This window comes from Anabrus simplex, chromosome 14 (assembly GCF_040414725.1).
Source record: "Anabrus simplex isolate iqAnaSimp1 chromosome 14, ASM4041472v1, whole genome shotgun sequence".
NCBI classification, from domain to species: Eukaryota; Metazoa; Arthropoda; class Insecta; order Orthoptera; family Tettigoniidae; genus Anabrus; species Anabrus simplex.
Genome location: NC_090278.1, coordinates 45,876,525 through 45,899,886, shown reverse-complemented (window position 1 = coordinate 45,899,886; position 23,362 = coordinate 45,876,525). Strand labels below are relative to the sequence as shown.

General features: G+C 39.9%; 1 protein-coding gene across 1 annotated transcript in view; it reads right to left on the bottom strand.

The window, feature by feature from the left end:
- LOC136885707 (uncharacterized protein PF3D7_1120000) overlaps positions 1–5,359 on the bottom strand; it is a 73,227-nt gene extending 67,868 nt beyond the window's left edge. The window contains exons 1-3 of the mRNA XM_067158425.2: positions 5,262–5,359; positions 436–516; positions 89–172 (exon numbers count right to left, since the gene is read on the bottom strand). Coding sequence (XP_067014526.1) covers positions 89–172; positions 436–516; positions 5,262–5,324 — 228 coding nt within the window. The 5' untranslated portion in view covers positions 5,325–5,359. The remainder of the gene's footprint in view (positions 1–88; positions 173–435; positions 517–5,261) is intronic.
- Positions 5,360–23,362: the final 18,003 nt, after the last annotated feature.

Genomic DNA, 23,362 nt, shown 5'->3' with positions numbered 1-23,362 from the left:
AAATCGTTTGCTTCACAATCTGTACCTTGCAATTTCAGTTATCAGAAAACAGGTTAACAAAATATTAAAATATCTACAATGTGTTCACCTCTGTTCGTCCCAGCTCCGTCATCAACTCTGACTTAAATTCTTCTTTGACATGAGGCATCTCTGACACATGTTCGTAGTTTTCCTGTAGAAAAGTTAATATATTAACTCGTCTGACACATCAAGCAATCAAAAAATGAGCATGGTGACTCATGACTTCCAAAAATTAGAGTCAATTTCAAAACTGATAAAGCATCTATAAAACCCATAAAACTTTCTAGTTGGACGTAAACTTAAAATATTATTAAAAATATTTAATATTTCTGGGAAAATTTCTACATGTAGAGTATTATTAAAAGTATGTCATATTGGGAAAATAGTTTATTACAATACCTCCAATGTGTTTACCTGTGTTCCTTCCAACTCCGTCAACTCCAATTTAAATTCTTCCTTCAAATGAGTTCTTTCTGATACATGTTCCCAATTTTCCTATGGAGAAGTTAATATATTAGGTACACTCATCTGACACATTAAGCAATCAACAATAGAGCATGACAATTCATGACTTCTCAGAATTAGAGTGAGTTTCAAATCTGCATAAGATGTCTACTAAAACCATAAAACTTGGCAGTTGAACATAAAATCAGAAATATTACAAGGAAATCTTTAACATTTATGGGAAAATTTCTATATATGGAGTATCATTAAAAGCATGTCACCTCAGAGTCCCTCAGAGGAGAAGAGAATACTGTTTGAATGCTAAGGGATATTCAAGTATTGAAGAGCAATAATACCATATATAAAACTTTCTAAAGTAAGACCAGAAGATCACAAAAATGTATAGAATAACTAATCATTATGCTGCTCGCCCTAAACAAACCAAATCTGAGGATTCAGACCTTCAAAATTAATTATACTAGTACCTTTTACATTTAACACCAATGAATGCAGCTTATTATGAAATACATGTCTTTCATCTCTCCTCTTGTACGTATTTGCAAATTTGTTATAGATTTTGTTATTTACGAACATCTGTCCTTGCTGTGTGCAGTGGTAAGTGTTCGAGATCTCCCTCAAGCCATTATGTTCAAATGAAACATAACAATTTTAACCTCCAGATGCCCGTGCCTCTAAAAGTCCAGGAAGCGCTCGTGCTGCAGCAATTGGACCACACAGGAAAAGTTGACACTTTCCTGTGTTAAATATTCTATTATGCTGTAAATAAGATAATTAAAAAAAAAAAAAAAACATATTAGACTGGTATGAAACATTCATTGATGAATTGTTCAACTAAAAATTAGCATGAAGAATCATCATACCAGTCCCACAAGAGCTATTAGCGTGGTTCCCTTGGTTGACAGTAATCAAAGGAGAGCACCAAAATGTACCAACACTTCTAAGCATGATGTGACCTTGTATTCTCCGTCCCAAATTGTTCGAATTTAGGATAGTTTTCACTTGTGTAATTATTGGTGTAATTTAGAATGTCATCAATCAAATCAGGTGTCATGATTTGAAAGAAAAAGAATCAAAGGTTTCATGAGCCTGTCCAGAAGTTTGCTTTGGGCCCAGTAAGAAAAAAATTTGTTTTTGACTGCTATCTGGCACTCATTTTAGTAGCAACTTCACTGCACCACAGTAATATCATCCTGGTTTATATGGAACTGCATATACTTTTCCTTCACTTTCTCTCAATCGCTTTCAACAGAAAGATCCGAAGAGCTACTATACATGTCTTCTTCGACAGTCACGAGGATTGTCCGATATTTCCTCTTCCCTCTGTTCATCAAAGTCTGCAAAGTTTGATCAGGATCTGATAATCATTCCCTGTAAGGATGGAACAATGCTATTTCAAACTCAAATTTATAAAATATTTTGTTTACCTCATACTCTTCTGAATATATCCCCATCCGATAGAAGAATGAACTGATAAGAACAACAATACTGACAAAAAAGGAACTGTGTTCATGTACCGGCTTTCAAACTGCACTTAATATCCAGTTGCAAGGTCACTTACTTTCACAATGTATGCCATAAATATACAGATTTGCTGACTGCACAATTTATCAACCCACATTGTAGTCAAGGATTTATGACTCCTACTCACCTCTCTCCTGCCATGAAGCAGCAGCATCAGAAACTTGAAATTCTCAGCCCAAATGCTGCATTTGCAAGCACCAGGAGATTTATATAGTGGATAGTGTATAGAAGACAGAAAATATTATTGTTCCTTGCTACAGTGCTGGAACATTCCTAATTTGTGAGCAGTTAAACTCCACAATGCTCCAACATATAATTCCATAGCAAGAAATATAAAATCTTTACCAAATGGTTAGTTCAGTATGAAGAGAGTTTTTAGTGTTAATGTCATCTCCTAGTTTTCAACTTTATAATCTGTCTCTTAAGGCTCAATATGACCCAAAAAAGCAAACACATGTACCTTTTATGTTTCAATTGTTAAGGTTACTTTAAAACATATTGTGTATTGACTTAGGTACACATTTTAGTAATATATTTTCTTTTACTATACAGTCCGTACCTGAGAACCGTACATTGCAAGAATACTGCAATGGTGGACTTCACCAGTGTGCTTCAGGATTTTCATCACATACAGTTAATGGAACTTTACCCTCGAACTGCCAAACGTCCCACGCTGGCGACTCAATATGTCACTACAATGCCAATGTTGCATGCACTCGCTTAATCAGTTATAACGTCATTTATGGTTCACTTACGCTATTTTAACTAGTGAGATATTCAAGAGGAATCTTCAAGTCTTTCATCACACATTCCTCATTAGCTGGAAATGACTCAGTCAAGGTCAGGATAGGTCTCATCTCCTTGTCGTCTCAGGTGCTATATAACTTTATGCTTGCTCGCTGTTCCTGTGAGTTTACGTGAATATCTTTCAACAGATTATTAAGTTTATTTTATTTTTGAATTGTTTCATTTGAAGTGTAAACTTTCACTAAAGTGATATTTGTGAAGGCCTTGAAGATGCTAGCGGCTTTACGTCGCACCGACACAGATAGGTCTTATGGCGACGATGGAATAGGAAAGGCCTAGGAGTTGGAAGGAAGCGGCCGTGGCCTTAATTAAGGTACAGCCCCAGCATTTGCCTGGTGTGAAAATGGGAAACCACGGAAAACCATCTTCAGGGCTGCCGATAGTGGGATTCGAACCTACTATCTCCCGGATGCAAGCTCACAGCCGCGCGCCTCTACGTGCACAGCCAACTCGCCCGGTGGTCTTGAAGATGATTGGGATGCTTCCTCTATCAGTGACATATTTTCTTTAGCTGATGATTCTTCTGACAGCAGAGAAGGATATATATCAGAATCTGAAGTTGAAAGTAATTCTGATGAACAGAGCAGGCCTGCCGACGTTTCATTGGTTGATACTGTTTCCGTAACACCATAGTGGTGCAGGGTTTATCCACCCAAAAAGAAGTTCGATGTTTCTGAGAAGTACCGCGTAAGTAATCTGGCATTATGAACTGTCTGCCCCGAAACAGCATACCCCTTATGTATTTCTGGTCATGGAGAAGAATCCCTTTCTATGCCCACCAGCAAATATAGCAGAAGAAGATGATCTCAAACATCAACTATCTCATCTACCCGGATGAAAGGAAAGATTGTGTGTTGTTTATGGTCATGTGGAAAAAGGGGGACGAGGACATTTTTGCGTCCCGGATGTAATTGTGGGGTGCATCATGAATTGCAGCATTTCTGGAGGGCTATGAGGCCTGGCAAGAAAAGTCTCAGTAGTGCTCGGCAGCTGACGAAACTGCGAGCAGCTCAGAAATGTTTAAATCCTGTGTGATTTTATTTCTGGGTTTACTTTTGAGAACCTAATATTTTTAAAAAGTAGAAGAAATTTTGCATGCTTTGTATATAGTGCTTTTTAAAGGACCAATTTTTTATAAGAGTGAATTTGAAAATATGAAGAAAACGTTTTTAGTTTTCCAAAGTTTTGATTGCCAGAAATGCACCAGATAAGTAAGTAAATTATCTAATACTTATGCAGCATGTTAAATAAAGCTTTCTGAGTAATATGGTGTGCTGCTGCATGTCTAACTTTTCTCTATTTAAGCATGCCTAAATTTGTTAAAAACATAAATGGGTAATGCATGCAAAAATGGCCTGGCATTTAGGGAAAAACACTTGGCACTTCTAGGGTTAAACAACCACTAACAGCAGTTATGAAGAACAGTAACATAAATGCATATGTCAATAATTTTGATTAAACCATGAAAAACGAACTGAATGCCACCTGCGCCCTGAACAGCCTTCACCCAACAAACAACCACTATTCAGCCTGAAAGTCTCCAGATTACCAGCTGACACATGGCCAATGCGGTGAAACCTCTCGACAGTCATTCCTGGATTTCTAGACCCGGGCCATTACCGCATGGCCTTCTGGAGTTATCACAACCACTAATCAACTGTGTTCACACTATGGTATGCATTTGTTACATTGCTAGCCATGAAACACAACCAGCTATTGGTGCAATGGGCCAAGGACAGTGGAGAGATGAGAGAGTGCAAGGGATAGTGTCAATGTTAAGATAAAAAGTACCCGTCCTTTTGACCTAATGGCCATCGACAGTGAAACACTACAACGTGTATGATAATAATAATTTCATGTGGCTATTACTAGCCGATTGCAGCCCTTGTAAGGCAGACCCTCCGATGAGGGTGGGCGGCATCTGCCATGTGTAGGTAACTGCGTGTTATTGTGGTGGAGGATAGTGTTATGTGTGGTGTGTGAGTTGCAGGGATGTTGGGGACATCACAAACACCCAGCCCCCGGGCCAATGGAATTAACCAATTAAGGTTAAAATCCCCGACCCGGCCGGGAATCGAACCCGGGACCCTCTGACCATTACGCTGACCATTCAGCTAACGAGTCGGACAACGTGTATGATGACAGGAGGACATATTCTAAAATAGTAGTAAGGTACCTTAAAACAAGGAAAGTTCATGTTCCTAATTGCATTTCACATGTTTGCTTGGTGAAAAAATCTGTAAAATATGGATTTCCAAATACCTTGAATTATTTAGAATAACCCTTTATGTCCACAAACCAAGGATGTATTATATCATAAGAATTTAACAGCACTAATTTAGTTTACATTATTTTGTTATTCGTAGCCACAATAAATTTATGAGAAAAAAGTACACTCAAATAACTATGAAGTTATCTAAAAGGTCACTTACAACTAATATACTTACTGTTTCTTCAAGCCACACTGGTTCACCTTTGACATGTACTTCCAGCTCCATTTTATACGGCATATATTTGAACTGTGTTCAAGTTGCAATATACCCAGTGACTTTGCACTGAAACATAAAACACAAAAGTAGATTATTGTCATTACTCTTATTAGAGCCATTAGTTTAGAGATGGACCTAGCACAGCAAGCCTGAAGTTTTATCCAACTATTAATTTTGTGATCATAGATCACAACCTCTGGTTTTAAAGGGAATGGAGCACATAAGAACATGACTTTTATTTCAATTATCCCACACTCACTGGCTATTATTGAGCTGTTCAACATCATGAGACTACAGCAACAAATGCTTGCTTGACTATGATCCTTCTTCCAGGTCCACACACTGGTATGATGTGAATCTCCATGTTACCATATCCACTGTCATCACAGCCTGGTTTGATGCAGATCTCGATTTGACTATCTAGAGCTTGGCATATATGAATATTTCATACTACCTTTACTCAATCTCATATAGAACTTCTACCAATTAACATACTTTCAATATCGCCGAACAGTTGCCATCTCAGCAATTTCAATGTCTTTATTTATGACCTATCCTCCAACAACTTCCAACATCATATTTCAATGAGTTACGTTCTCTTTCTTTCTGTATCATATATCTATGTTTCAATTACATGCTCTACATTAATGTATGCACAAAAGTCTTTCTAATACCTACATTTTGAACGACCAAATTATTTTCTTGTGGAACGCATCAAAGCTTTTGGCATTACTGGTTTTTTTATAAGTTGCTTTATATCGCATAGACACAGTTAAGTCTTATGGCAATGAGTTTATTGGTTTGCTACTATTGTTCTTATTAGAGAAAATCTCTTTACTACTGTGTCTCAGGTCCATAAAAATTATACTTGAACAGTGTCCCAGCACAGTTCGTAAAGCGGACATGTTTGTTTGAACACACTGACAATCACTTTAAGGCTCTGAACTTGGAAAAAGTACCTATGAAGGCAAGTACAGCTTTCAAACAAAGTAACAGAAACAGTGCAACTTATATATACATGAATCAGTAGTCCCATTGGAGATGTCACACAAGTGCATTGTTTGGTAAAACAGAACCCAGGTACAACAGTTACAAAACAATGACATTAGTGAATGAGTGGTTGTGGAAGGTTCATAGAGGAAAAAACATGGAATCAGTCTACATTCACAGGAGGACTGTGTGTACATGTGGATAAAAAGTCATCCCTGTCCAACAATTGCCAAAATGACAGAATCATGAATTTCCCATAGGTTTCAACAAATGTGAGAGACAAAGAATGAAGAATCCTGCATCAACATCATATGGATTTGAGGAACACTAAATCTTAAACATAGTTAAACATAATAGGTAAGTAAAATTAAAAATCCATGAGATTCTTACAGTTCTTTGTCGAACTCAATACTTTCAAAGTTCTAACTTGAGTGAAAAGAATTATGTTGTGTTAAGTGTTGTTCTAATCATGTCTTCAAGATTTTGAAATAGTGGTTATTTGAGTTTTATTCTCCAGATACTTTTAAGGGCATCATAAGTCCCATATTAAGAGTGTTTATATGTTCGTTGATATAATGATATGTTTATTTATGATTGCCTGGTCTTGTATTTGGCTGAAGATGACGCTAACTAGCGCTGAAACTAGTTCCAAGTAAATCTTATAACTTGTTTAGTTTAATATTAGTATTGAAAAGGTGGATTTTTAATTTTACCTATCTATTATTCTTGGTTCAATACGGATTTAAAAATGAAATTCCTAAATTTAAATAGTTAAACATAGTCTATAATATGACCAAAGGACTGATTTTAAAAGGAAAGTAAATCTTTAAATAACTTATATTTCTTATCAAATAATATTTCAACTTCTCGTTCACATGGTAAATCAAATCTGCCTTATTGGAGAGCCTGGTCATGGCTAACTGGTTAGCATGTGCTTTGTTCCAATGGGTCCTGGGTTGGACTACCAGTTGTTTAGGGGATTTTCACTTTCGTTAGTTAATTCCTCTGGCTCTGGGGCTGGGTGTTTGGGTAGAAATTCAGTAACGCTTACATTATTTTATAGCATGATAAGGATGTAATATGTTGGAAATCTTAAGTGGAATACCTTGTAGAGGAGAGATGTGTTCACTGCGACAGTTAAGAATCCACCTGCTGTCCCCCAGAAGTAATTTTGCTTTTATAACCTAATACAATTTATCACGCACCACAGTGGTGAATGCTCAGAATATTTCAATGTGACAAATGGAGTCACACAAGGTTGCATATTGTCACCCTAACTCTACATTATCTACGCAGAGTATGTAATGAGAAGAGCACTGGATGGCTGGGATAGTGGAATTTCAATCAGTGGTAGGAAAATCAACAATTTACGCTTCGCTGATGATACTACACTCATTGCTGGAAGTGGACATGAACTTGATGAATTGCTCTCTAGAGTGACAGTCATTAGTTCAGATTTTGGTCAAGAAATTAACATGAAAAGACGGAACCAATGGTTATCAACCAACAAAGTCAAATCCCAATCCAAATAACAGGATGCCTGAAAGACCTGGAGTTGGTGAATGATTTTGTATATCTAGGCTCCATAATCAGTAACACGGGAAATTGTGATAAAGAAATAAAACGACAGATTGTCCTAGGTCATGCCACAATGGTTAAACTTACAATGATCTGGCAGAACCAGGCATTATCCAAAACAGTGAAAATACGATTGTTGGAATCACTGGTATTTTCTGTTTTACTGTACAGTTGTGAGACCTGGACTGTGAAGGCTAGTGACAAGAATTGAATAGATGCCTTTGAGATGTGGTGTTGGTGGAGAATGCTCTGTATACCATGGACAGAAAGAAGAACAAGTGCCTCCATTATAGAAGAACTGAGCATCACAAAACATTTATCTTTCCGCGTTAGTGAAAGTTACCTCCAGTTCCTGGGACACGTTTTGAGGAGAGAAGGAGACAATTTATTCTGCAAAGCAAAATTGAAGGCACCAGACCAAAAGGCAGAACAACAAGCAGATGGTTAGACCAAGCAAAGAAGATCACTGGTCTACCTCTTTACAATATCTTAAGAAGAGTTGAAGACCGCTCAGGATGGAAAAATCTCATTAAGGATGCAGTTACTAATGAAGTGAAGAAATGAGGTCACGACGCGCAGCAATGAGTAAACTGACTGATGATGATAGTTCATCACCTAACTACATACCAATGATGATGATGATGATGCTTGTTGTTTTAACGGGCCTAACATCTAGGTCATCGGCCCCTGATGGTACGAAATGAGACGAAATGCAGTAACAAAATAAAAATCCAAAATCCTCCACTGACCAGAATTCAAAGCATGAGGATGAAAAGTGAACGGATGGATATGAATTTAAAGCAATCAGTGGAATCTACCCACAATGCCTCAGCCTCAGAAACTGATGGAAAAAAATAGTAATACTGACCAAGGGACTACTTCTATAGCTCAAAATACTGAATCGATGATGCTTGCAAACTAAAGGGGTCCAAATATAGGTCATCAGCCTCTCATAATGGTACTTACCACTTGGAAAGTAGAACCACGGTATTTGTCATGGTGCAGTACTAATCAAAAGTATCGTAGACTCGTGGTATTAAATACATTATGGTGCTACTCACAGGTAATGAAATTCGCACATGTAATACAGACTTATGGTGTTTCGCACATGGCGGCGCCATTTACAGGCAATGCAAACCTATGGTTTTCATCACATAAGTGTACTAACCACAGGGACTCGTACTATCCCGTGGTGTTCTGTGTATAGTGGGTACTAATCATAGGCAAGCCAGAACCCTGGTGTCGCTCATATAGTTCTACTTATCACAGGTACTGTAAAAGCCTGACTGCGCAGTGCTCCTCCATGCTACTAATCACAAACCTATTTGGTACCTAACATAGTTGTATTAGGCACAAGTAATAGAGACCCATGGTATTCCCCATGTGGTGGTTCTAATCACAAGTAATTTCATGGTTCTTATCCAATCATCCCTTGGTCGCCCCTTTTAGTCACCTCTTACAACAGACAGGGGATACCGTGGGTGTATCCTTCGTCTGCGTCCCCCACCCACAGGGGGTTGTGTGTTTGGTCTGCGAGAGGTATTTTATTTCCCTCAAGTCCACCGGCAAGCCGGTTAGGACCCCCCTATCCGCCAACTGGGACGCACCACGTGGGAGTATCACCTCTCCCCTTGCTACGCCAGCGTAGTAGGTTCGTGGTAACTACGTACCAGCATTTCCATTGGGTGAGACACAATGGGATATGATGTCACTCCTAGCAATGACGTAAATGAATTCCGTTACCAACCCGTGCATAAGAAATACACAACTGCACAATAAATACAGAAGTGAATGCAATCTGTAAAGAAAGAACTCTATTCAATTCACCTTAATGTAGGGTTGGGTACAGCATACTTGCAGCTTTAAAAAACTCATGCACCCTCATGTCAGCAGGAAAGTTCATCTTAAACAGGAATTCTGCCAAGTAGCCGGCAAAGTGGGCTTTCCTTCTCCCGAAGCCAGGAATGGAGTACAACCTGTGCTTTAGGTGCCCCCACATGTTCTCGATATTTTGAGTGTGTACTGGCGCTCTGTTCCTTGGCATCACCCTCCTATTACCCCTGTACACATGACCACTCCTCCTGCTATCAATGAATTGAATTAAATGGTTGACACTGAAGGTGCACGAATCCTTCGTGTTCCAGACAGTTGTAGGACTTCTAACAGCCCGAAATGATTATAGTACCTGGCAACACCCACTCTTTAATTACTGCGAGCAATGCCTCCTTATCCCCTCTCTCGACAGGAGCAACAAAACAGTTTTTATGGTTTTCTCTCTCTACACCTCCAAATAACCACTGTCCTTCCGTACGCCTTCCGCGATTGTACTTCGACCTCCTGAATTTGCTTTAGTCAATTTCTATAACTATATCAGAACCACCTACTTTTTTTATTGGCGTCCACCCACGCCACACAAACTCTACAGAAGTTGCTCCAATCAACGAAGGTTGCTTGGGAAAAACTAACTCCAACTTGATAGTCGGGCCCAGAGGTTTAGGTAATATGCACCATAGAACACAGAAGTAACCTATTTCAAATACGGATAACTTTTACGCGCACTCACGTACCAAAGTCATTGGGCACCCTCTTCGTTTTTCCGATGTCAGCTGAAAACTATCTGATTGTTTTTCTTAAGCACAGTCAATTTAACATCAAGACCACACTTCTCACACACTCTCTCCCTAGAAAGCAAGTTGTGCTGCTGATAGAATGCAAGTAAATCACTGAATTTCTTGTAATAATTGCATGCAAAAGCATGAATACTAATGACACACCCACCGCATGAAGCCACATCAATAACTACGGAGTTAATGACAAAATAATCGACAATCATTGGCGGGCAGACGTCACCATTGGGGAATTCACCCTATGCTTGATCGTAGACCAATTGCCTAACCAATCCAGACCAATGGCTTTGTCACAAACCTACCCTAACCAATGCAGACCAATGGAGGTGTCACGTGGGATGCTAGAGGCCTAGGGCCACTTCGTGGCTTCTAACCTGGGGGCTTACACCCCCAGGCCCCCTTTGCTTGATCCAAACCAATGGCCTAACCAATCCAAACCAATGGCTTTCTCATGAGATTCATACATTCAAAAGTAGGACTAGTTCTTTATATGAACAGTTGGCAGCTCTGTCCACCACACGATCAAGCACTTCGCGAGAGAGAAACAAATGACAGTGCAATCGCGCCTAGATACGTGAGCTGGAAAATGTAACTTGTTCTGAATTTTTGCTGGTGTTTGTGATGTCTTAAGCATTAGGGCCCCATCCTGACAGAAAGAAGTGCACCAGGCTTCTCTAGAGACCACACTCCACTGTGCACTGTGTGCAAAAGATAGCACTGCATGAAGATGGTCAATATTTTATTCAATTTCTATATTCTTGCTCTTTTTCTGCTTTTCAAATTTTGTATATTTTTATAATTACTTTCATCATCTATAAAATCACCAGTGTTAGTAACCTCCTGCACCTAGACATTATCTGACTGGATACATTTATGCTCCCCTTGCTCATTAATGATCTCTGAAATGTACAAATACCAACCTATTTTTCACAAAAATGTGCATAACTGCCTATCATACTCACCCTAATTTTATTCATAGGGGTCTTTTTGCTTATATTCAAAATTCTTGTTTGCTCTTTCCATCTCATCTTACTTCCACAACCATTCCTAGCTCAATTAACTTCTTACCAGTACCTCCTTCTTGATCTCCTATTTCTCTGTTACGATATGGTTCATTTTCCCCATTCCTTACCTTATCCTACTTAAAGGCACATGCCGTTTTTCATACTCATTAACAATTGCTGTAAACTCATGCGAAAGCTGTTAGCATTTATCTTTTTTAAACAATTTTTCACTGATAATAGTGTTTTTAAACTCCCCTGTACCTCTCTTATCAAACATATGGCATATCCTAATAGTCCTAATGTTACATACTTTCTTTTTCATAGCTGGCCCCGCAGTGTAGGGGTAGGGTACTTACCTCCTACCACAATGCCCCAGGTTCGATTCCCAGCCAGGTCAGGGATTTTACCTGCATTTGAGGGCTGAGGTCCACTCAGCATACGTAACTGAAATTGAGGAGTTATCTGATGGTAAGATAGCAGGCCCGCTCTAGAAAGCCAAGAATAATGGCTGAGAGGATCCGTCGTGCTGACTACACAATACCTCATAATCTGTAGGCCTTTGAGCTGAGCAGCAGTCGCTTGGTAGGCCATGGTCCTTCGGCGCTGTTGTGGCATGGGGTTTGGTTTGATTTGGTTCTTTACCATATTTATTTTTAACTACAGCAAGGACAACTTCCTATCACTACCTACCACTTCAGGTTCTCTAGAGAGCTCATCTGGTTTTGTCACCTACACTTATAAAATACTTTTCCCTTTAGCTGTTTCTGTCACTTTGTGTTAAAGCTGTCTCTTACCATTCACATTACCTCCACAGTTAATATTTAGTAAATTGCAATCTCCTGCTACAATAATCCTCAAGTCTGTGTCATTCCCCAGACAGCTGATGACCTTATCAAATAATTCCACATCGTTACTCCCACTGTAGCCAGACCTGCAAACTCCGCTTTTCAATGATCTGCATTTAGGGCAGTCGCGCAGGTGGCAGATTCCCTATCTGTTGTTTTCCTAGCCTTTTCTTAAATGATCGCAAATAATTTGGAAAATTATTGAACGTCTCCCTTGGTAAGTTATTCCAATCCCTAACTACCCTTCCTATAAATGAATATTTGCCCCAATTTGTCCTTTTGAATTCCAACTTTATCTTCATATTGTGATCTTTCCTACTTTTAAAGACACCATTCAAAATTATCCGTCTACTGATGTCCTCCCACGCCATCTCTCCACTGACAGCTCAGAACATACCACTTAATCGAGCAGCGCGTCTCCTTTCTCCCAAGAGTTCACCAGCCCAAACTTTGCAACATTTTTGTAACACTACTCTTTCATCTTTACAGGTGAGCCTTACATCTCATGCCTTAGTTTACTGCAGCTTACATAGTCTTTTACCAGTATGAATTTTCATTCCTACCATTCGAATATTGTCTCCATGATCAGACTTCACTTCTGTGATGATGTTGATGTTTGTTGTTTAAAGGGGCCTAACATCTAAGGTCACTAATGGTACGAGATGGATGACATGATATGATAATTAAAATTTTAAAATTTATCCACTGAATAGAATTTAATACAAATGAAGATTAATAAATATGGTGAATTTAAAACAATCAGTGGATCTAATTTGCAATGCCTTATTTTAGGTAAGATGAAAAATGATAGGTTATGGTAGAATAAGACACTGCCTTAAATTCAATAATATATCATGCAAATTACTATCGTAAAAAAGACACATTAAAATAAATAACATAAACTAATATACAGTCAAATTAACAAAACATAGTGAACAATAATAAAAAGACTAATATGAAACACTACATTTATACCCAAAAAAACAAACCTCTATCCCCAATAAAATGGATGATGAGGTCTGCTGACTGCTCGTCATCTTGCAGGATGAGGGAGATGTTACTCAGGAGTTTTAGACTACGGCATAGATCGACCAGGTCCACACACTCCGTAATGATGTGTACCAAGGTAAGATGATTGCCGCAAGTACACGCCGGAGGGGGTTCTCCTTTCAGTAAGCAGGAGTGCATTACTATACTGTGGGCAATCTGAAGACGACATAATACCACTGCTTCCCTCCAAGAAGCCCAAAGGGAAGTCCTCCATACCTTTGTTGTACCTTTCATCGCTCTCAGCTTATTTGGAAGTGGAGTGGCCTGCCACTCCATCTCCCTATGGGACATAACCAAATATCACAGCTGAGAGTGAATATCACTTGCTGGAACCTTGTAAGGCAATGGGTGCAATGCAACTGCCTCCTTGGCAGCCTTATCAGCTAATTCATTTCCCTCTACACCCATGTGGGTGGGAGCCACATAAACGTGATTCTGCATCCAAACACACAGCCAGCAGGTCCTAGATCTGCTGCACCAGGGGATGCCGAGGAAAACGGGTATCAATAGACTTTAGCGAGCTCAAGGAGTCAATAAACAGCAGAAAGTGTTGGCACTCATCAGACAGTGCATACCGCAGAGCTTCACAGATAGTATAGAGCTCTCCTGTGTAATACTACAGGTTTCTGGGAGAGCAAAAATGAATGTATCATTGTCGACAACGAACGCACAGCCCACTTTCATTTCTGCCCTCAAACCATCCGTGTAAATGATGACTGAACCTGGATATCAGCCAACAACGGACAAGAAGAGCCTCCGATAAATCGAAGGGTACGTGCTTTCCTTTGGGCCAGTGTGCAGATCGAGGATTATTTTAGGTCATCTTATTATCCATATAGGTACCCCACTTGGTTGTCTGACAAGGCAGGGAACCGAAGGTACATCAAACAATCTGTGACTGCTATCCAAGCGTACTCCAACCAGCCATGTTGCTTGAGGGTTAGCAGCGTACAGCCGACAGTTTTCATTGCGAAATACGCAAATGCTGCACTTCCATAGTCTAACCTGGATAAAACATGTGGCCTATAAAATCGTAGGAGCACCGTGCTGTCAGCCCCCCAAATAGTACTATTAAGAAACTTCAAAATATTCAACTCCTTATTGCATTGCATTTTTAACTGCCGCACATGTGGCTCCCACAATAATTTGCTATGAAAAAGAAGCCCAAGAAATTGGTAAGTGTCAACTACGGGAAGAGCGACATATCCTAAATGAAGCTCAGGATGCAAGTGAAGAGTGTGCTTCTGGCAAAAGACATGTTCTAAAGTCAACTGTTCCACTCTCCTAATAGCTTGCCGTAATAGTCACTCTGTGACTGCCACATTGTGTGAGCTATAATCCAGAGCAAAATCGTCCACAGCAACGATATTACTGCTGAACCAACAGCAGCGACAATACCGTTTATGGCAGTTGCAAACAGAGTGACACTAAGAACCGATCCCTGTGGGACTCCATTTTCTTGAATGTGGTATTGCGAATATGCCCACCCTACTCAGACACGGAATAGAGGGAGGGACAAAAAATTAGCAATAAATACCTGTAAGAACCTCGGAATCTCCATTGATGCAGGACTGAAAGGATACCACATCACCATATGGTGTCATAGGCCTTTTCTAAGTCAAAGAAAACAGCCACCAAATGCTGTATGCGGAGAAATACGTTCTGGATAGAACTCTCCAGGCGTACCAAGTAGTCAGTGGTCGAGCAAGCGGCTCGAAAACCACATTGGTACTCAGACAAAAGTCCTTGTTTCTCTAGACGCCACACAAGTCGGCGATTTACCATCCTCCCAAATAGCTTACACAAACAGTTAGTAAGACAAATAGGTTTTTAACTTCCTGCATACTTGGAATTTTTGTCAGGATTGAGGACCATGCCCTCTCGCCACTGAGATGGAAAGTCATCCTGCATCCAGATTCAGTTGAACACACGAAAGAGATATAAAAGACCATCTTCACTAAGGTGTTTCAACATCTGGTTATAGACATTGTTTGGTCCACGAGACGTGTCCTTGCTAAGTGCCAAGGTGCTGAGGTGTTCCCACTCCGTAAAGGGCACGTTATAATCCTCTGAAGCTTGAATGGCAGAACTAAGATGATGATGTTCTACCTCCTGCCTCACAGTGAGGAAATCAGATTGGCAATTCCTGGAGCCAGACACATCCGCGAAATGACTGGCTAGATGGTTAGCGATTGAGAGCGGTGCAGTGATGATACTGCCTGCAATGGAAATTCCTGGTTCAGAAGATGACCCTTAGATAGCCGAAATACATCAAAGTTTAGTCCTCACTTGAGATGACTGAGTATGTGATGTCATAGACGAAACATATCTCTCTTCAGTTCTGTAAAAATACTTCCACACCTGTGAGATCACTTCTTAACCAGGATACAAACAACTCCTATTTCACTAGGTGGTAAATATAATTTTTTTTTTCTAATACTTTCATACAGTACTTCTACAGTTTAACATTAACAACTTAATATCATTCTTACTTGCCCTAAAGTACCTTAATAGTCTCATCACTGCTCCATAGCCCAGCTTGTTTCCCTGAATACTTCTACCTGTAACACTTCGAAACAATCCCCCAAACTTTCCCGTACCATTGCAGTTCAAGTGAAAGCCCTGTCTTCTACACAACCAATATCATCTACAAATCTCACTACCAATTTCCCACAAAACCACTCCACAGTCTCACCCTCCAGTCACCATCACTCATATAAATATCACCAGTCACTCCTTTAAACTCCTCCTGCACTTATAACTAGATCCTATTCATCCCTAATTATTTTAGTACCTATTCCTGCTTGCCTAAATTCCTGGTACCAATGAGGAAAATTACAAACTTTTCCTTACCCTCGTCTTTCCCTTCTACCTTCCTTAATACCTCCCTTAACCTAATTTATGGATAACACTCTACCATGGTTCCCTTTCCTCACACACTTTCCCCACATGAATATCAACTGAGTCACCTGTACTCCTCAACCTCCTTATGCCTAAAGTACCTATGAATGTTGTTTGAAAAGTCTGTGCAAAGTCCGAGAGATGGCACCAGCGGCGTGTATCAAGGTCATGTTTAGTTAGTAGCATCTCTTGAATGAATGTACACCAAGTTTCAGCCATATTGGTCTATTTCTTTGTGTTTGCATTCGTGTGAATCAAGGAAGTAGAGTGATTTTCAAGAAATGGACGAAAAATAATTTCATGTGGTGATCAAACATTACTTTATGAAAGGCAAAACGCCTCAGGAGACTAAAGAGAAGCTTGATAAACATTATGGTGACTCTGCACTTTCGATTAGAACAGTTTATAAGTGGTTTCAAAATTTTCGGACCGGCCATGTGGGCACAAGTGACGCTGAACGTTCTGGACAGCCTGTGGAGGTTACGAATCCAGAAATCATTGATCAAATCCATGATATGGTGATAGATGACAGAAGAGTTAAGGTGCGTGAGATTGCTAGTGCTGTGGGCATCATGACTGAATGGGTACATAACATTTTGCATAAACATTTAGACATGAGAAAGCTATCCGTAAGATTGGTGCCGCGATAGCTAACGCTTGACCAAAAACAGAATCGTGTTAAGTGTTGCAAGGATGGTTTGCAGCTGTTCCAGAAGAATCCGGAGGACTTTAAGTGTTGTTTTGTCACTGTGGATGAAACATGGATACATTACTATACTCCTGAGACCAAACAACAATCTAAAGAATGGGTTACCAAGGGGGAATCTGCACCAAAAAAATGCGAAGACCGTTCTTTTGGCCGGAAAAGTTATGGCGACTGTCTTTTGGGATTTGCAAGGGATAATCCTCACCGACTATCTGGAAAAGGGTTAAACTATTACAGGTGCATATTATTCATCGTTATTGGACCGTTTGAAAACCGAGCTGCAAGAAAAACACCCACGATTGGCCCACAAGAAAGTCCTTTTCCATCACAACATTGGACCAGCACACACCTCAGCAGTTGTGGTCGCAAAATTAATGGAAATAGGATTCCAATTCATTTCACATCCTCCTTATTCTCCAGACTTGGCTTCCTTGGACTACTATTTGTTCCCCAATTTGAAGAAATCGCTGGTGGGACAAAGATTTTATTCAAACGAGGAGGTGATTGCAAACACTAGTGGATATTTTGCAGACTTGGACATATCCTATTATATGGAAGGGATCAACAAACTACAAAGTGTATAAGCCTAAAAGGAAACTATGTCAAAGAATAAAAAAGGTTTACCCCAAACACGTAAGTAGTTTTTATTTTTGCACGGACTTTTCAAATGCCCCTCGTACTTCCTCCTCCCTTCTCTGCCCATCATGACTCTGCACCACATCTCTCTTCCTATCTCTACTCTACATTTCCTACCTTTCCCTTTCCTGCTGCCCTGTCCATCCCATCTTCACTCCAATGTTCTGTCTGCAGTGACTCGCAACCTCTTCTGATCTCACCCTCTGAGGGCCCTTAAATCACATATTGCTTAGTTCCCTCTCACAACCACACTCAGTCAGCCATTATTTAATCTTCTTCAAAGAAATATGAAATGATATGGAAATAGCATATTCTACAAGTAATATATGAATGTCAGGTGTCAGATAATTGTAGTACAGTTTAGTAAAGCACATTTCATCATATACAATACAGTTATAAAAAACATACTGTTGCAATCACACTTATTGTAAATAATATGTGTTTTCAGTGTTACTGTTGTCCATTATCCTGTGGAAGAAATCTACTGCATGCAAAGGGTTTATGCTGAATATATGACTTAACAAACTTATTTATCATGTATACAAATAATAGAAGCAACCTTTCCACTTTTCCTGAATGACATTCATAAATGATCAAAAATTGATATTTAGTACGCTAATATATTCACAACTCTATTTCTCATGATGTAGAATATTAATTTAGTCGTTGAGATCTAAAAGACCGACAAGAGCAAACGAAAGAAACTCAAACTGAGAGGTTTGAGACGCCATATAAAATGAAATACATGATTATTTGTTAATGATGTGTATCATTAGGATACAATTAACAGAATAAAATGGCATGAGTTCAGCAAGTACTGCGGAGTATTAGTACCATGAATCACCATTTGTAGTGCAGACATCTTGCGGATGATGTGATCACATGGTGCACAAGGCTGCCAACTTGTGAACTTATAAACTAAATTACATACATACATTGTCATTATAGACTCTTAAGCCTTTCAGCGTTCAGTCAGCAAGACTCTGTGAATTTACTTAACATTGCCACAATCCTCGATTTGCAACTAGTGTTGTGGCCTCATTTAGTTCTATACCTCTTATATTTAAATCATTAGAAACTGAGTCTAACCATCATCATCTTGGTCTACTCCTACATTTCTTACCCTCCATAACAGAGTCCAATATTCTCCTAGGTAACTTATCCTCCTCCATCCGCCTCACATGACCCCACCACCAAGGCCAGTTTATGCATACAGCTTGATCCATTGAGTTCATTCCTAAATTAGCCTTTATCTCCTCATTCTGAGTACCCTCCTGCCATTGTTCCCACCTGTTTGTACCAGCAATCATTCTTGCTACTTTCGTGTCTGTTACATCTAACTTATGAATAAGATATCCTGAGCCCACCCCGCTTTCGCTCCCATAAATCAAAGTTCGTCTGAAAACAGACCAATGTAAAGATAGTTTGGTCTGGGAGCTGACTTCCTTCTTACAGAATACTGTTGATCACAACTGTGAGCTCACTGCATTAGCTTTACTACACCTTGATTCAATCTCACTTACTATATTACCATCCTGGAAGAACACACAGCCTACATACCTGAAATGATCGACCTGTTCTGGCTTTGTATCACCAATCTGACATTCAATTCTCTTGAATTTCTTACCTACTGATATCAATTTACTCTTCGAGAGGCTAATTTTCATACCATACTCATTGCACCTATTTTCCAGTTCCAAGATATTAGACTACAGGCTTTCGGCACAATCTGCCATTAAGATAAAGTTGTCAGCATAGGCCAGACTGCATACTACATTTCCACCTAACTAAATCCCCCCCTGCCATTTTATACCTTTCAGCAGATGATCCATGTAAACTACGAACAGCAAAAGGTGAAAGATTACAGCCTTATCTAACCCCTGTAAGCACACTGAACTAAGAACTCATTCTACCATCAATTCTCACTGAAGCCAAATTGTCAACATAAATGCCTTTGACGGATTTTAATAATCTACATTTAATTCCATAGTCCCCCAGTATAGCGAGCATCTTTTCCCTTGGTATCTTGTCATATGCTTTCTCTAGATCTGCGAAACATAAACACAACTGCCTATTCCTCTCGTAGCATTTTTCAATTACCTGGCACATACTGAAAATCTGATCCTTACAGCCTCTCTGTGGTCTGAAACCACACTGGTTTTCATCCAACTTCCTCTAAACGACTGATCGCACCCTCCCTTCCAAGATGCCAGTGAATACTTTGCCTGGTATAATAACCAATGAGATACCTCAATAGTTGTTCCAATCCTTTCTCTTCCCCTGCTTGTAGATAGGTGCAATTACTGCTTTTGTCCAATCTGAAGGTACCTTACCAACACTCCATACTAATCTTACTGCCCTATGAAGTCATTTCATCCCTGCCTTCCCACTATACTTCACCATTTCAGGTCTAATTTCATCTATTCCTGCTGCTTTATGACAATGGAGTTTATTTACCATCCTTTCCACTTCCTCAAGCGTAATTTCACCAACATCATTTCCCTCCTTCCCATGAGCTTGGCTGTTCGCAACACCACCAGGATGATTTCCTTTTACATTGAGGAGATGTTCAAAATATTCCCTCCACCTCTCCAGTGATTCCCTGGGATCTATTATGAGTTCACCTGAATTACTCAAAACACTGTTCACATCCTTTTTCCCTCCCTTCCTTTCTTTATTACTGTCCAGAAAGTTTTCCCTGCTGTTTGAGCTAGCCTATCCAAGTTAATAACAAAATCTTCCCAGGACTTCTTTTTGGATTCAACAACTATTATTTCACTCTGTTTCTTTCATCTACGTACAAATCCCTGTCTGCCGCAGCCCTTGTTTGAAGCCATTTCTGATAAGCCTTCTTTTTACATTTACAAGCTGCTCTCACTTCATCATTCCACCAAGATGTTCGCCTTTTCCCATCTTTACACACAGTTGTTCTTAGGCATTCCCTTGCTGTTTCTACTAGAGGATCCCTGTATGCCACCCATTCACTTTCTATATCCTGAATCTACTCACTGTCTACTGTTCGAAACTTCTCACTATATAAGTAACCCACATGAACCCACTTATGAACTAGGGAAAGGATAATTGCATAAGCCCCCAGGCCAAAGGAGATATGACCATTTTTCTTGCCGTCTGGACAAAGATAGGCCACGAACCAAAGATATTTCCTTTACGGGTTGCATTTAGTTGTGTTTTTACTGTGCGTGGGTTAGTTACTGAATGTATTTGTTCTTCATTTCTAGAAACGGTGGCATATCTGATTATCTCAGCCAATGGAAATGCTAGTGCGTGCTTGAGCAATGGAGAATGGCTAGTACTAGGCCTACATTTAATTATGTTATAAAAGTAAATGTACTTCTGTGGGTTGTCTACAGTAATTTCCTCGTCCTGGAGATTTTCTACCCTTATTCGTTTGCAGACAGATTTCTCTTTCCCTACCCTAGGCCTAGATATACTTAGTACACTACAGTGGTCTGTTTCATCGAAAATCACCAGAAAACTCGTACATTCCTAACAGATTTCCTGAATTCAAAGTCGGTTAAGATATAGTCTATTATGGATCTGGTACCCCTAGCTTCCCATGTGTAGCGATGAATAGCCTAATGCTTGAAGAATGTATTCGTAACTGCTAAACCCATACTAGCACAGAAGTCCAGCAAACACCTCCCATTCCCATTAGCTTCCATATCTTCCCCACATTTAACAATCACCCTTTCGTATCCTTCAGTTCTATTCCCAACTCTCGCATTGAAATCGCCCTTTAGCACTATTCTATCCTTGCTGTTGACCCTGACCACGATGTCACTCAATGCTTCATAAAATTCGTCAACTTCATCCTCATCTGTACCCTCATATGGTAAATACACGGAGACAATTCTAGTCCTAATTCCTCCAACTGACAAATCTACCCACATCATTCGACATTTACGTGCCTAACAGAAATTATGTTGCGTGCAATGGTATTCCTGATAAACAGCCCTACCCAAGACTCTGCCCTTCCCTTTCTAACACCTGTCAAGTACACTTTATAATCTTCTATCTCTTCCTCGTTATCTCCCCTTACCCGAATATCACTTAAACCTAGTACATTGAGATGCATCCTCTTTGCTGACTCAGCCAGTTCTACTTTCTTTCTTCCATAAGCCCCATTAATATTGATACCTCCCCATCGAATTCCATTTTGTTCGCCAAGTTGTTTCCAAGGAGTCCCTCGCCTGTCAAATGGGAGTGGGACTCCGTTACTCCCATAGGTCTGAGACTTGCTTAAAATGTTCCGAGCTCGGTAAATTCATGAAGCAGGATGCTAACCTACTTGCACATGGTCCAATTGAGGATCTCTCCTCTAACTGGTAATGGACCACCGGTGAATTGTATAGTCCTAGCCACCTGAGCACAAGAAGGGCTACTGGTATCCCGACTCTCAGGACCACTTACTATGACACTCAGCCGTTGCCCATGGTTCACGAACTAGGACGTGACTACAGTAACCCATATGAACCCACTTATGAAGTAGGGAAAGAATAATTGCATAAGCCCCCAAGCCAAAGGCTAAATGACCATTTGCGCTGCACCATATTTAATAGCCTCTCAAAGGGAGTGTGGCCCCGAAGGGGTACTGTTCTCAAGGCAGAAATTGGCCTAGATGTGCAAAGGTAGGCCACGAACCGAGACATTTCCTTTACAGGTTGCATTTATTCGTGTTTTTACTGTGCATGTGTTAGTTATGAATGTATTTGTTCTTCATTTCTAGAAATGGTGGCATATCCGATTATCTCAGCCAATGGAAATGCTAGTGTGTGCTTGAGCAATGGAGAATGGCTAGTGCTACACTGAATTATGTTATAGGCCTAAAAGTAAATGTACTTGTGCGGACTGACGGGGGGTCCCTGGCTCTCGTCGTGAACACATCTCCACTCTAAAATGTATTCCACCAAGATTTACATCATGTGCTATAGAACTTCCGTAGTACACACTAAATTTCTACCAATATCATTGTATTAATAAACAGTGCCCTTGTGGTAATAGTATGCAGCACCTCGTCACCCAGGAGATTTACCAAAGAGGATGTAATATACATGAATTACGGGCCTTTTTTTAATTGGCTTTATGTCGCACCAACACACATAGGTCTTATGGCGACGATGGGACAGGAAAGACCTGTGAGTGGGAAGGAAGCCGCCGTGGTCTTAATTAAGGTGTGAACATGGGATAACACGGAAAACCATCTTCCGGTATGCCGACAGTGTGGTTCGAACACATTATCTCCCGGATACAAGCTCACAACGGCGCGCCTCTATCCGCTCGGCCAAGTCGCCGCTAACCACTAATGAATATCATGGTTCAATAACATATCTACTACTTCGACAACAAACCTGATTGAGTTCGTTAGTTATCTATGGCAATTACGATATCGTCGTCTACACACTCCCAGTTATAATTAACTGAACTCCAGTTAAATTGCCGTACTTAACTTAAAATAAGAAGTTAAAAGTATTACCTTGCATACTTAAGTCGCCTGAAACACATACGGGTAACAAGGAAAACAAGACTTCCGAGCTAGTTACTCGCGAAATCTGTATCATATTTTGTTACCTCGTACGTACAATAACGTACCAGAGACAAGGGTGCATTGATAAACAATGCCTTTGTGCTTCTTTCTTTCTTTTCTTTCTTTCTTTCTTTCTTTCTTTCTTGAGGAGATTGGTTGGGATTGATTGTTCTGTTT